General features: G+C 45.0%; 1 protein-coding gene across 1 annotated transcript in view; it reads right to left on the reverse strand.

Moving 5' to 3' along the window:
- The window catches only part of LOC310817034 (rho GTPase-activating protein 27-like), a 21,736-nt gene extending 8,173 nt beyond the window's left edge, over nt 1-13,563 (reverse strand). Inside the window, exons 1-3 of the mRNA XM_083687436.1 lie at nt 13,325-13,563; nt 11,282-12,198; nt 239-754 (exon numbers count right to left, since the gene is read on the reverse strand). Of these exons, the coding sequence (XP_083543562.1) occupies nt 239-754; nt 11,282-12,115 (1,350 nt within the window). The 5' untranslated portion in view covers nt 12,116-12,198; nt 13,325-13,563. The remainder of the gene's footprint in view (nt 1-238; nt 755-11,281; nt 12,199-13,324) is intronic.
- Nucleotides 13,564-13,784: the final 221 nt, after the last annotated feature.

The raw sequence follows: 13,784 nt of genomic DNA on the forward strand, positions 1-13,784 counted from the left end.
ACAGTTTTGAATGAGGACAAACTCTAGGCTTAATTGCCTGTATGTATGTCAAGTTCAAGGGACACTTTATGACATGAGAAATCACTCTTCTATGTAGGTGCTGGGGATTTTAATCCATTAAAAGAACATTATAAGGAGCGTTGTATTTGCAGCTCTCCCGTGGGGTGACGCTAAAATAGAAAGCTGGAGTGTCTAAGTGGAGCAGCAGCAGTGGCACTGGCCCCACGGCCAGCCTTACCGGCCTGTCCTCCTGAGGCCGATGCCCACCCTGAGGCTCCATCATCGGGGGGGAGGGGGAGCACAGCAGCCCCGGCGGAGGCTCCCAAGACGTCTCCCCCGACACCGAGTTATAGAAATAGGGCCGACCGCTGGTCTCATCCAACAACTGCTCCCAGTCACAGGTCCATGTAGGGGGGGAGGAGGCGGGGGTGGTACTGGCCGACGGGGGGGCGTAGCGGGGGGACAGGGCGGGGGACTCAGAGGGCGCTGGGGAACACGGTGGCTCGTCCAAAGGCTCGTCGGCAGGGTCCATACAGGGGGGTAAGGGGGGGTCCCAGGTGGTCTGCCCCGAGGCGGGGTGGTAGTAGTACTCCTGCCCACTGTCCTGGTCAGTGTGCACCTCCCATCCCTCGAGGAGGTCCAGGAACAGAGGGGGGGGGCTGAGGGGGGAGGCCGAGAGGGACGAATCGGAGACGCTCTGGCGGAGCTGGGCTATGTTGACGTACACAGCGTTCTGGGCGCCTTCGTTATCAACCTGAGGAAACATAGAGGCCAGAGGTCAGGGGTCAGCTGGGGAGGTTGACAGCGACAGTATGAGGGTTTGAACACGGTCTCCCAACTTGGAGGAACCCAAGCATCTACCATTAGGCCAAGGGGACATCCTCAAGGCCAGAGGGTGACGCTTGCCTTGACACGTCTCAGCCAGGCAGTACTACCTCATCACGATTTCCACAACACCCACGGTACACCACACCCTGTTGTCACAGTGTTTCATGCAGAAAGGCCTGCGCGTCAAACTTGTGCGAATATAACGTCAACATTCCTCTTTCAGCCCGACAGCCGGTTCCAAGCAGACAGAAGGTATGTCTGGCTGCTGTTGTATTTCTGGACAGATATGAGTTGCTCTCACTTATAGCACCCTGAGAGAGAGCGAAAGAATGTGAGAGAAGCTGTCTTCCGGTGCGCAGTGAGCTCAGGAAGTAGACTAAAACTGAACAACACAGACCAGACCAGAGCCCAGAGCCTCCGACCATCATCAGTCTTGTTTTGTTGTATTTACAGACCTGTCACTGACACTGCACTGCCTAACAAGGCTATGCAAAGTTCACAGTAGCTTAGCTGGTAGTTCACACCCATGTACTGATGTACATACAGTATGGCAAAGGGCTGGTTATACGTGACATCCTCTCCTGCAACCGATATCCAATTTGTTATTGGTTATTTTGTAAACAAATAGGTCAAGATAGATGGTTACATTTCATACCACATAACACAGTTATGACATGGTTTACCACAGTTCAGTTAAACACTATATATAAACTACTTTCAGAATAGGTTATTTTTTTGTTTATTTAAACAATAGGCCCACATATGTCAAAGAAAGAACATGTTTCTAAATATATCCTAACGCTGTACAGGACACAAAATCCAATTGATGTACATTATGTAAATAGAGTTGATTTAAAGTTGATTTAGTTAAACAAAGACTAAATGAGAACGGGGGAGAGAGAGAAACAAACGTCATAAGAGAAACAAACTCATCACTCCAGCATATCTGGCACAGCGGCCGCAGCCAATGGCAACACTTGGAATGACCTCTAGCGAATATAGATGACCCAAACTTTCAACTTTCCCAAAATGTCCCAGCGGCCCAAAGCCTCACCTGCTGCATCCCAGAGAGAAATGTCTGCCTGACGACGGAACTCCCAGGAATTCCATTGGAGAACTCTGCATACCTGTACATAGTCGTCCCGGCACTGAGAGAGACAGAGAAGATACTGCTGCCTCTCTCTCTGCTTTACTCTGCCACTGTTCTGTCCACACACACACAGACACACACACACATGCAGGCACGCACACACCCCCACACACACACACAGCCTATATTTACCAGGACCTCAATATATTGTGTGTGCTCTGTGTTGATAGGCCACATATGGATAGTAGAAGGTACTGCATAATTGAGTATTTCCTCTGATTATAAATGATTCTATTCATTGTGGTGATCAGATATGGACACAGTGACCCATTTACACCCATTTGGTCGGTCATTACTGATAATCAGCCCACTGCTAGCTTACTTATTGATCCCATCATCACCACACAAAAGTCAATACACATGATCAGACAATTGACCCCGAAAATAACCCAACTGTGAGGACAGACCAGACATGACTATGGAGGGAGAGGAAATGAGAGTGTTGCATCATTGATCTGTGTGTTGGTTCTGCCGGGATGCCTCCGCCGCCTGCCCAGCTGGAAAGACACACCACAGGGAACACCCAGCACTATAAATACACACCAACCCATTATAACCGTGGGTGAGAGAAACTATGACTTTCTCGGGGCAGATGTGAGTGTTCAATTCAACGGCACAGCCGGGGTCAAAACACTCACTGCCCAACCTAACCTTCGAACCGTTTAACACGGGTTTAACACGTCCACAAGCCACACGCTCAACTGAACCGCGGTTAACAGCGGCGTCACTGTGCTCATGCATTCTGCGACACAGGAAAGCGAAGTGAGCTGCGTTGACATCCGCACTGGGGTGAGACCAAGCAGGAAACAGCAGGGTGACGACCATAACAAGGCAGACATAATGCCTTCCCTCATTGTGCACTCAATCCCACCAAACACACTCTGTTGAGATAAGATAAGATAAGATAAGCTTAAGATCATTATGCAAGACAGTAGCCTACTATGTCAGGACAGTGTAGAACTGTATACAGGGTCTATAGGCTACAGTTAACCGCATTAGCCCGAGCTCCACCAGACCAAGCCCAGTGCACAGTTTCACAGAGACGGTATCGATGAAACAGAAGTTGGAGAGAGAGAGAGAGAGAGAGAAAGACCTGGACCTACCTCGGACGCCATTGACAGAGACATGGCTCTCCTGGCCCGGTACCCAAGCTGGGCCTTGCCGTAGACATCCACCATGTTTAGGACTATCCAATTCCAATGAGAAGACCCATACAGCAGGGCTAGCTTAGCTTAGCTCGCCAGCTATAAGTAAGAGCCATACTGCTTATCAGAGAACAACCGCAGCTACACTTCCCAATGACTGCACCGAACCGCTGAACTGACCTGAGAACAGCTAGCTAATCTACTCAACAGCTCCAGTGTGGATGAGGCGGGTAGAGTCAGTCTAACCCACGTGAACACACCCCTCCCTTACACATCCTCTCACCACAGCTGTGTCTGCTACCTCCGGTGACCAATGACAGTTATAGACACTCAGAAAGGAGAACTGCCTACTCTGTTTCAATGTGACAGGGGGAGGGGGGGGGGGAGAGGGGGGGGAAGGGGTGTGTGTATGTGTGACTGTGTGTGTGTGTGTGAGAGAGAGAGAGGCGAGAGAGAGAGAGAGAGAGAGAGAAAGAGAGAAGGATGGGGAGAGAGATCAGGAGAGAAGCTCAGACAGAGCGAGAGAGAGAGAGAATGAGGAGAGAGATCAGGAGAGAAGCTCAGACAGAGCGAGAGGGAGAGAGGGAGAGAGAGAGAGAGAAAGAGAGAAGGATGGGGAGAGAGATCAGGAGAGCAGCTCAGATGGAGTGAGAGAGAGAGAGGGGGGGGGGGTAGGGAATACAGAGAGAGAGAGAAAAACAGAGAAAGAGAAGACAGGTCATTTCACCCTACTTCCTGCCTGTCTTGCCAATGATGAAAAGGGGAACGTCGGCCTGGAAACACATCTTTAAAAGAGTGCATGCCTTTTACTGGAGTATGAGTTCAATTCATTGGCGAGGAAGCTGAGGCAGAACTAAGAGGACACTTAAAAAAACTCTCCAGATTTATCTTTTTTTCCAAGCAGGAAGAAACTTTAGCTAGCTCCACATGCACACGCAATGGCTCTCTCTCAGTTTGAACATTGCTTTGGTAGAGGTGGAGGTCTTTGCATTAAGGCAAACTTTTGCAGCCAAATGCGAACATAAGATAACTTTAGAAAACACGTGATGAAAGCCATTGGAATCGGGAAAAGTTTGATGTCTTAAAAATCCCTTGGACAACAACTTCACACTAACAACTAGAAATAAAAACCCAAAACCCAGCGCGTAGACAGGGGAACAGCATCATTTCACAGAACGCATTAGAATGGGAAAGCTTGCTGTAAAAAGGACACTGTTCAAGATTATCTAAGGCCGAATGAAGTTTTAACTGCCGAGATTGTGAACGCTTGAAACAGGAAACTTCAATGAAAGGACTGGACCGTAGCGTTGCCCAACCATCGTTTCCTTCTACACAGGATCACACTGTCAACAGAGCAGACTGGAAAGTGTCAAATCACCCAAAACAACATCCCCTTTCACCAAAAAAACTACACATCTCCTTTGTCAGCAACTGTACAAAGTGCCGCTGAGGTGGGCGCTTGTCAGTTACGTTTTGAATATTGTTTACATCCCTCATCTTTGTATCTAATCTTCTGTCGCTCGGTTTACATGTCATGGCTGGTGTGTGTCAACCACAGTCACACTAGCCAAGCAAAGCTAGAATACATTTCCTGGAACATCCCAAAAAATGTTCACCTTTATATTTGCCACCTGGGCACAAGGTATTTTGTTATTCAAATGTGCCCAGGAACGGCCGATTCACACTGCGGTGTTGTTATGTAAGCACTGAAGGCTGTGGCTCAGTCACACAAACAGGCATCAAAAGATGCCACACCTTAGTGATGCCAACACCTCACCTCACCACAATACTGACTTCTATTGACTTTTAGTTCACGGTATGTTCAGATACGTAACGATTTCCTTATTCAATTTTCACCCCTTCCTACAGAATGATGTCGAACTACAGAGAGAAAGCATGAAGGGAACGAACACATCAGTGTGACGTTCAACAACTTTAGCTCGGATGATTGCCTCATTTTTTGCATAGCCACCTACCCTTAAGGGTAGAAAAGAGAACTCTCGTCGCCTTGAGCAATGCATGGAACAGCAATCTGCTTGATTACTTAACCACATTAGCAATCATCCAATCAAACAATGGGGGAGCAAATTAGGGCCCAAATCACGCCACAAAACACACAGTTGAGCTATTGAATGTTTGTGACTCCACCCCTTTGTTACATCACTCTCCCTCATGGCCCAGAATCCTGGATTACCCCTGAGAATGCCGTGTTTGGAATTCTACATTCTAGATACACATAAGCCCTTATCTCTCCCCTATCTGCTCACTCTAGGCCTAATACTCTGACACTTCCTTGTAAACCATGGCGGTGAAAACCCTGATCTGATATCATCAACAGATGATATCTCTCTCTCCATGTGCTTTCTATATGGAGGAGGAAATAAGAGATGCGAGATCAGGGTCAGCTCTGAAAAAAACGCTCCTGAAATATCTGTAGATAATTGTCCAATATTGAAAGTGACTTTGGTGTCGGAAAAAGGCTGCTGCCCAAGAATGGTAAATAATGGCAATTTTGTGAAATGTCATAGTTAATAGCTGTGGTACGCTGGTCTCACAAGGTCTCGACAGGCAAGTCCCCAGCAATTACTCTGTTCTCTATCATTACAGAAATCTGTGAGAATGTACTTGAACATCTAGAGCCAAAAGCATTCGTGACTAACTATTACTCAAAGGTTGAAGTGAGAACATACATCTCAGACATGGAGCACGGTGTTCTCATTGGTGCTTGAAGACAGTCAATGGGACCCCCTAGAGGAGACAGTTCACAGAACAAGTACAGACAAAAATGCTCACTGCCCACTTCCCACTAAAGTGGTGTCTGTCAAGCGGAACAATACATCACCAAATCCAAGTTTCCACTCAGACCATGAACATGGGACACGTACATGATCCAGTTTTAGAGCACTGCTAGCTATTTATTACTCCACTTGTGTAGAAACACAAACCGCCCAACTCTATTACTATGTAATAACAAATGTAATATTTATCAGAATATGAAAATGTAGTTGTTATAGAGTAATTACAGAGTTACTACACAGGTATAGGGGCAACTTGATATAAAGTGTGACCAAGTTGTAAAAGCATAACTTATATTTGACCAATCACCCGACACTTGAAATGGGTGGCATAAGAGGCAATAAGAGTGGGTTAACTATAGCCTTAGCTTGACTGCTTTGAGTTAAAACTCAAACTCAGCATTTTTAGATCATAGACCACACGATGCTCACCACACATAGCTGACTGTGGTTGGGTTGACACTGTGGTACACGACACCAAGACTAACCACTCATTATCAGAGCTAAATCCAAACTATATGAGAAATTATCCCTTCGCAGCACGCTATGGCTATCAAAGAGAGAGAGACCAACAGCTGCTGAAGCTGAGGAGCTCTCACCAAGCCGCTGACGGGAACAATCAGACAATTGACAAATCGGCTCACCTATCCTGTCCGTTCCCTGGGCGCCTGTGTTGTGTTCTGTCAGAGCAGGAACAAAACAGAGCGGTCCTGTGTGCTTCCACTCTGTCTCACAGTCACACTACCTGTCAGAGCAGTTTCCTGGCATTTCATTCCATAGAGCAGCTGGAGCTGTAGGTTCTGTTCGGAGGTTGTTTGTGTTCCCAGTGTGTACAGTATGTGTATGAGTGTGTGTGTGCATGTGTGTGTGTGTGTGTGTGTGCGTGTGTGTCTCTTTCTTTCTCTCTCTCTCTCTCTCTCTCTCTCTCTCACACACACACACACACACACACTCACACACTTTTTCTCTCAAAAGTCTCTATGGGACATTGACCTATTGAAATGTTTATCTGTACATAAGATGAAGAAAGGGGCCTTATGCTCAATATCCAACATAAACTTGAAAGGAGGTTTTCCATTAAAGACAGATAAAGAGCAGTTCAAATGTACTCTTTGTTTTGCAATACCCATACTGCTGTTGTACAGTAAAGGTCACTGGAAAGTGACATCAACATACATTCTGTTGCTGTACAAACATTCCCTTAGCTCAACACATGACAATGACGTGTCAGACAGACAGGAGACATCTCTGTAAATAACTTTGTTCTTGCTCTAACCCAAACAACAGAGATAATGTAAGACAATGATTACACAGAATGGAAAGAGATGCACTTCTGTATATGCCATTTAGCTGACGCTTTTATCCAAAGAGACTTGCATTGCGTGCCTACATCTCAGTATATATGGTCCCAGTGGGAATCAAACCCACAACCTAAGCGTTGTCAGCGCCACGCTCTACCGACTGAGCCACAGAGGACCACACACCAACATTCCTTGCCATCACTCCTGTTGACGAGTTGTACAGAACTGATATCCAGCTGCACAAAAAAATGCCGCTTATTTCTGGAATCTGTAACACATGGCACATCATTATGGCTCTAGACACAGCATACCCACATACCTACGTGTTACTGTTAGTACAGTCTGTTACTTTAAAACCTCTCGTTTTAAAATCCTACAAAAAAATCGAATAATCCTTATAAACACTATAAACGCATATTAAACCATAAAACAGGATGATCCAACAGTCCATATGCTTGGGTCTTTGGGGAAAAGCATGCAATAACGATAGCCCTGAGAGGAATTTGTACCAAATGTGCTTATGGCTGCCACTAACATCCCATAATCAACATGATTAACAGTGGATTCCCATAGCAATAAGGATAGAACAACCCTCACTAGTTGCATAGCTGAGGCCCCACAGGGTCATACAGTACTGCCACATATCCAGAAATTCCAAGACAACCACCCTAGATGAGTCAAAACAAATGAATGTACAGTGTTTCACCCTAGGAGGTTTAAATGGGGCAAAGTTAGCTGTTAGGCTTACACATTCACAGAGAATGTCCTATATTTGAGCTTGGCTGCCACTGTGCACATTGTGCATACAGTACACACACGCTGCATCAAACAGTTGGCAGCCCGGCCCTGTTTTAAGTTAAACCCCCACACATCACCATGGAGACCGGACCTCTATTGTGGGGAAGTAGGGCTCCACTTGAGGGGTCCTGGCACGTCCTCATGAGCTGCAGCCCAGTGACACTGTAGGAATGAGAGAGCATTCTGGCCCCAAAGGACAAATTGACTGTCTTATGTAATTTAGGTAGGATACTGTAGGCTAGAAACATAAAAGTAAACCAAATCATTATTGCTTTATCTAGAGACTTTTAAATGTCATGTTATAGCCTATCTTGCCTGATTGTATCAAGGTTTTGGAAACGTGAATCCGTTTTTAATGTGCTCTTGCAAAATAAGATTTCCATTACAACTACTTAAGCATTAATTTCCAAAAATATAAGTATAACTATAAAACTTTGCACGAATGTCAAATGTCAGTCTCAGACCCGCATGTTCCCATTCATGGCTCCGAAAGACATGATGAGGAAATCAGAATCCTGTCGCTGTTATAAAATGCTGAGAGTAGTTGCCTACGTCACTTTACCTTGAAACAGGTGAACGATACCTCCGCTGTAAACACTTCAAAGTTTTCAGGTTTCTCCGAACTAAACTTGTCGAAAGCTGTAATGCCAACACAATCTTAATTTCATGTATTCATCGTCTTCTTTTTTAACAGTAGTCTGTGCTACGGTGGCATAATGTGTGTTAACGTGATCGGTGCTCGGGCGACCAGGTAGCAGCTGGAGCCAGCCGTTTGGGAGTGGTCGGGAACTTTCGGATTAACTCCTTCCTCTCTGGCTGTACTTTTCGGAGCAGCCAAACTATAACCTGTTCATTGCCTAAACTGTTATGTTGCTCCAACAACTCAACTAGTCTTCCTAACTACCTTCCCCCACAAAAGTTGTATAGTTTGCGGTAAAAGAAGCTCGGCCGACAAACGGTTAACCCCAAAGACATTTGAAAATACGTCAATCACATTTCCTCAATTAATATCCACACCAAAGCCTCTTTAAAGCTATATAAAATATCTGTCCATACACACCCAAAGCGGTTAGCTCCCAAAGACCGGATAAGCATAGAACTTGAGTCAGCTGGAAAGCTTCACTGGATTGGGGCACCCTTCATCCAGACCCCATTGGACTGGCATACACAAAAGGACGACTGGGTATATTCATATGTAGATGAGCTGGCACAGAGGATAACTATTGAGTGCGGTCTACAGCCAATATCTGATATGCCATGCTAGGAATCCATCCAGTTCACGACCAAGCACTTGTATTATTATTTCATGCAAATGTTATTGAGCAATTAAGAAAACTTAGAGTAAATTAAATTCCCTATAAATGATTAGTTGATTGGACAACAAAGACTGTGTATAACCTAGGGGAGACTAGTACAGTACAATCACCTACAATCAATCGGCTGTATTATCTCAATCCCCATACATGGAAAAACACCAATAAACCCCTATTTTAAACTGCACTGCTTTTTAATGAAACACTGGTGCATTCTGTAAGCCAGGAACAAATGATGAACATTAAGAGATAAGCCCTTAGTAATATCTATAATGCAGATCACAAGCTTCCCTCAAAGCATCTTTTGATTCATGTATTTGAATCCCAGCAACATTTTCCTGAATATGATACTGTTTATAATTAATTTGCTGCCTGGGTCAGTTATTGAACACATGACCTTCTGGGAAAATTGACCGATGTCTGCGCCTAGTTCTCTTCTGTGTTTATCTCTGACTTATACAGTTCCTCTGTGAATCATTCTCTACTCTACATTTCTTAGAATACACACAACAATATGACTTCATTTGACCACATAAATAGTTAACCGAGTAGTCCACCCTCCACCCCCACCGCATGCTCGAAACTGTATTCCTTCATCTACTATGAAAAAAAACGTTGAAACCTTTGTGTATTTCTTCACAATATTAGAGGGCAGTAAGGGGCACAGTAAGGGGTAAGGTTTGATTGAATTCCCTTCATAATAATTCACCAGTGTGTGTGGATGAAGATTCTGCTGTGGTTTAGCGCCCCCTTGTGTCCAAAACTAATAACAACAACAGATGCATTAGTACTGCTGTCCCCACTGAACTCAAATATTTTTCTGTTGGTCACATCTCAATTGATAATGTACACTCACTGAGCACTTTATTAGGAACACCTGTACACCTTCTCATGGGGTGGTGTAATGGTGTGGGGAATGTTTTCTTGGCACACTTTGGGCCCGTTAATACCAATCAATCATCGCTTGAATGCCACAGCCTATTTGAGTATTGTTGCTGAACATGTGCATCCCTTCATGGCCACAATTTACCCATCTTCTAATGACTACCTCCAGTATGATAATGCACCATGTCACAAAGCAAAAGTCGTCTCAAACTGGTTTCATGAACATGACAATGAGTTCAGTGTTCTTCAGTGGCCTTCCCAGGCACCGGATCTGAATCCAATAGAACACCTTTGGGATGTGGTAGAACGGGAGATTCACAGCTTGAAAGTGCACCTGAAAAATCTGCAGGAATTGCATGATGCAATCATGTCGTCATGGACCAGAATCTCAAAGGAACGTTCCCAACATCTTGTGGAATCAATGCCACAAAGAACTGAGGCTGTTTTGAGAGCAAAGGGAGGCCTTACCCAGTATTAGTATAGTGTTCCTAATAAAGGGAGGCCCTACCCAGTATTAGTATAGTGTTCCTAATAAAGGGAGGCCCTACCCAGTATTAGTATAGTGTTCCTAATAAAGGGAGGCCTTACCCAGTATTAGTATAGTGTTCCTAATAAAGGGAGGCCTTACCCAGTATTAGTATAGTGTTCCTAATAAAGGGAGGCCCTACCCAGTATTAGTATGGTGTTCCTAATAAAGGGAGGCCCTACCCAGTATTAGTATAGTGTTCCTAATAAAGGGAGGCCCTACCCAGTATTAGTATAGTGTTCCTAATAAAGGGAGGCCCTACCCAGTATTAGTATGGTGTTCCTAATAAAGGGAGGCCCTACCCAGTATTAGTATAGTGTTCCTAATAAAGGGAGGCCCTACCCAGTATTAGTATAGTGTTCCTAATAAAGGGAGGCCCTACCCAGTATTAGTATAGTGTTCCTAATAAAGGGAGGCCCTACCCAGTATTAGTATAGTGTTCCTAATAAAGGGAGGCCCTACCCAGTATTAATATAGTGTTCCTAATAAAGTGGAGTGTACAGTAGAGAATAGAGTATGCCTCCAGTGACATTGTTTTACCTGAGGAGAAGGAGAGGCTGTATCACTACGAGCAGTTTGATCCAGTTTCTGCTGTCGTTCGGTTGATGTGTCAGTTGCGGCCAGAGATCCAGAAAATTCCGTCACTGGAAAGCCTGTTAACTCAGAGCTCAGTATATCTGATATGGACTCATAGATATTCAAGTCCTCAGATAAGTATGATTCCACACTAGGATCCCCTCGTTTTTCCAACCGGCCTCCTGGCCTCTGTGGTTCATCTTGATCATTCCTAAGCAGTGGTTGTGGGTTAACTGACTGCATCTGGGGACGTCCATTTGTGGGCTTGGGTGGGACGTGGAGGTCTAAAGAACGTTTCTGCGAATCACCGGCAGCTGGGGGGTCTGGGGTAAATGAGAAATCAGGAGCTAAACTACATCTTTTCCATTGATGTGGGATGTCCCTAGACTTGGTGGAGGCTTGCTGTTGTCCAATGACTGCCTTTGTGTGCTCAAATGGCTTAATATCCTGGGTGTTGTCTGAGTAACCAAACGTAGACATTCGGTGAGTGTCTCTCAAGGCGTCACTGTGACTGAATGTTCTGCCCCTTGTTGTCACAGCATGTATCACATCAGTCAGTGTCTCAGGGGAGATCAGGCTACTGGGTCCGGGGTCTAGTGGACCCTGAGTGGCTGCAGGCAGCTCCCTAACATACTTCGCTGGGAGATAGAAGGGCTTGGTGGCCTGGTCCTTGCGGACATGCCACCAGTGGTCGTTGGTCTTGGCCACGAGGATGTACCTCTCGTTGGGCTTGATGGACACCAGCGCCCCATTCCTACCTGTGTACTCATACTCAAACTCCACCAGGACAAGCTCCATGTTACACTGCAACAGTTGCCAGGCTGAGGCCTCTGGGTTGTGACGTAGTCATGGCTCAAGAGAGGTAATCTTGGTTCTTGGAGCTGGAAGTAAGAGAATATATTTAGTGAGTTTATCAGTTTATTTGCAGTAAGACACATATTGAGAACAAACTGTTACTTTTTTGTGTACTTTTTAATTCAATTTTAAGATAGTTAAAACATGAAAATGGGGAAACCAAAGGCAATGAATGACAGTTTGAAACCTCAACATTATAGAGTGCTCATTGTCAGTAACTTCCATCTTTGTCCTCTATGGACATCATCAACTTCTGCCTTAGATTACCATCAACTACCATCAGAGAGAATGCAGAATGACCAGAATGGTTGCTGCGGGTGTGTGATTCTAGTGAAAGCCAACTAAAACAATAGGCAGGCATATCAGTAAAGGCCCATAATGCTACAGTGCATGAAAACATAATGTAGTCACAGGAAGTCTGGTGCCAAGTTTAGAGCCACAGAAAAAAAAGGCCCTAACCCCAATTTTACAGAGCACCGTGCAGAGGCCTGCAAGGCATATACACAAAAGACAGGAAGCCACAACGCCACCCTCAGTAGCGACGCCACCCTCGGGTGAACTACACCTCACGTCCTCCTCCAATCTCAGATTTCCATATAAGGTCCTCCGAGACCCAAGTGTAACCTTGGAGAGGAGGATTCGGTTCCCCTTTCACCAAACCTTTAGTACTGAATCAGCATTGACAACTGAGAGAGCTCCTTTCTGTAGTGGGGGAATCCAGTTAGAAGTCACAGTGATGATGTCCAAATAGTTATTCCCTTTTCATGGTAAACCTCACTATGGTATCTCTCTACTCTCTACTACTGCAAAGTGCTCCGTACTACAGATAGTACTTATTACTGACTTATTCATATTAATAAGTGGGGATTTCAAATATCTTCTTTGCGGAGGATTTACTATGTACACTAAATACCTACAGATTAAGAATTCCAAACCGACACTACAGTGAGTCCCTCAACAAGAGTGGATGGGATGCATTGCGTAACGTAAAGTTTTTTTTCTGATTTTGTCTCCACTCCACTATGGGGTGAATCAAAAACCAGTATGGTTCAATGTTATCCCATTGTTACACCACACACTGACATTACACATTATACATAGCTTTGATACCACTAATGAATTACATTTAGGTTTGTCAATAGACACAAGTACCTGGAGGTGTTTACTGCAGCCAAGAGTTGAGCTGGTGTTATCCCGTCAGTTAAATAGGTCTCCCAGGCATCACTGTCAGGTGACATCTTCCATTTGTATCAAGTCCCATGGCTAAATCAACCTTTCTCCTCCATTGTTTCATCTTCCACGTTGAAGTGCCCTTTCTGTCCAAGAGTGTCTGTGTTACGTGAGTTCCTGTGTGCGTCTGTGTGTCATGCACCAGCACACGGGTTTCAACTTGCCCTGTCTGTCTCATTTCCTCTTCAACTGTGTGTAGCACAACCCTCAGAGAATGGAGACTGAGGGACAGGAAAAAAACCCAGATGAGAGTTGTGACAAAGTGGAGGATTGACGGTCTGCAGCGTTAATCATTCACAGTTCCTAGAGCTTTTTTTTTTTTTTTAGATTAGAATTTTCATGGGCATCATGTTGGCACCAAAACATTCCATGACCAATGCAT

Source organism: Argentina silus (genome assembly GCF_951799395.1).
Source record: "Argentina silus genome assembly, chromosome: 16".
NCBI classification, from domain to species: domain Eukaryota; kingdom Metazoa; phylum Chordata; class Actinopteri; order Argentiniformes; family Argentinidae; genus Argentina; species Argentina silus.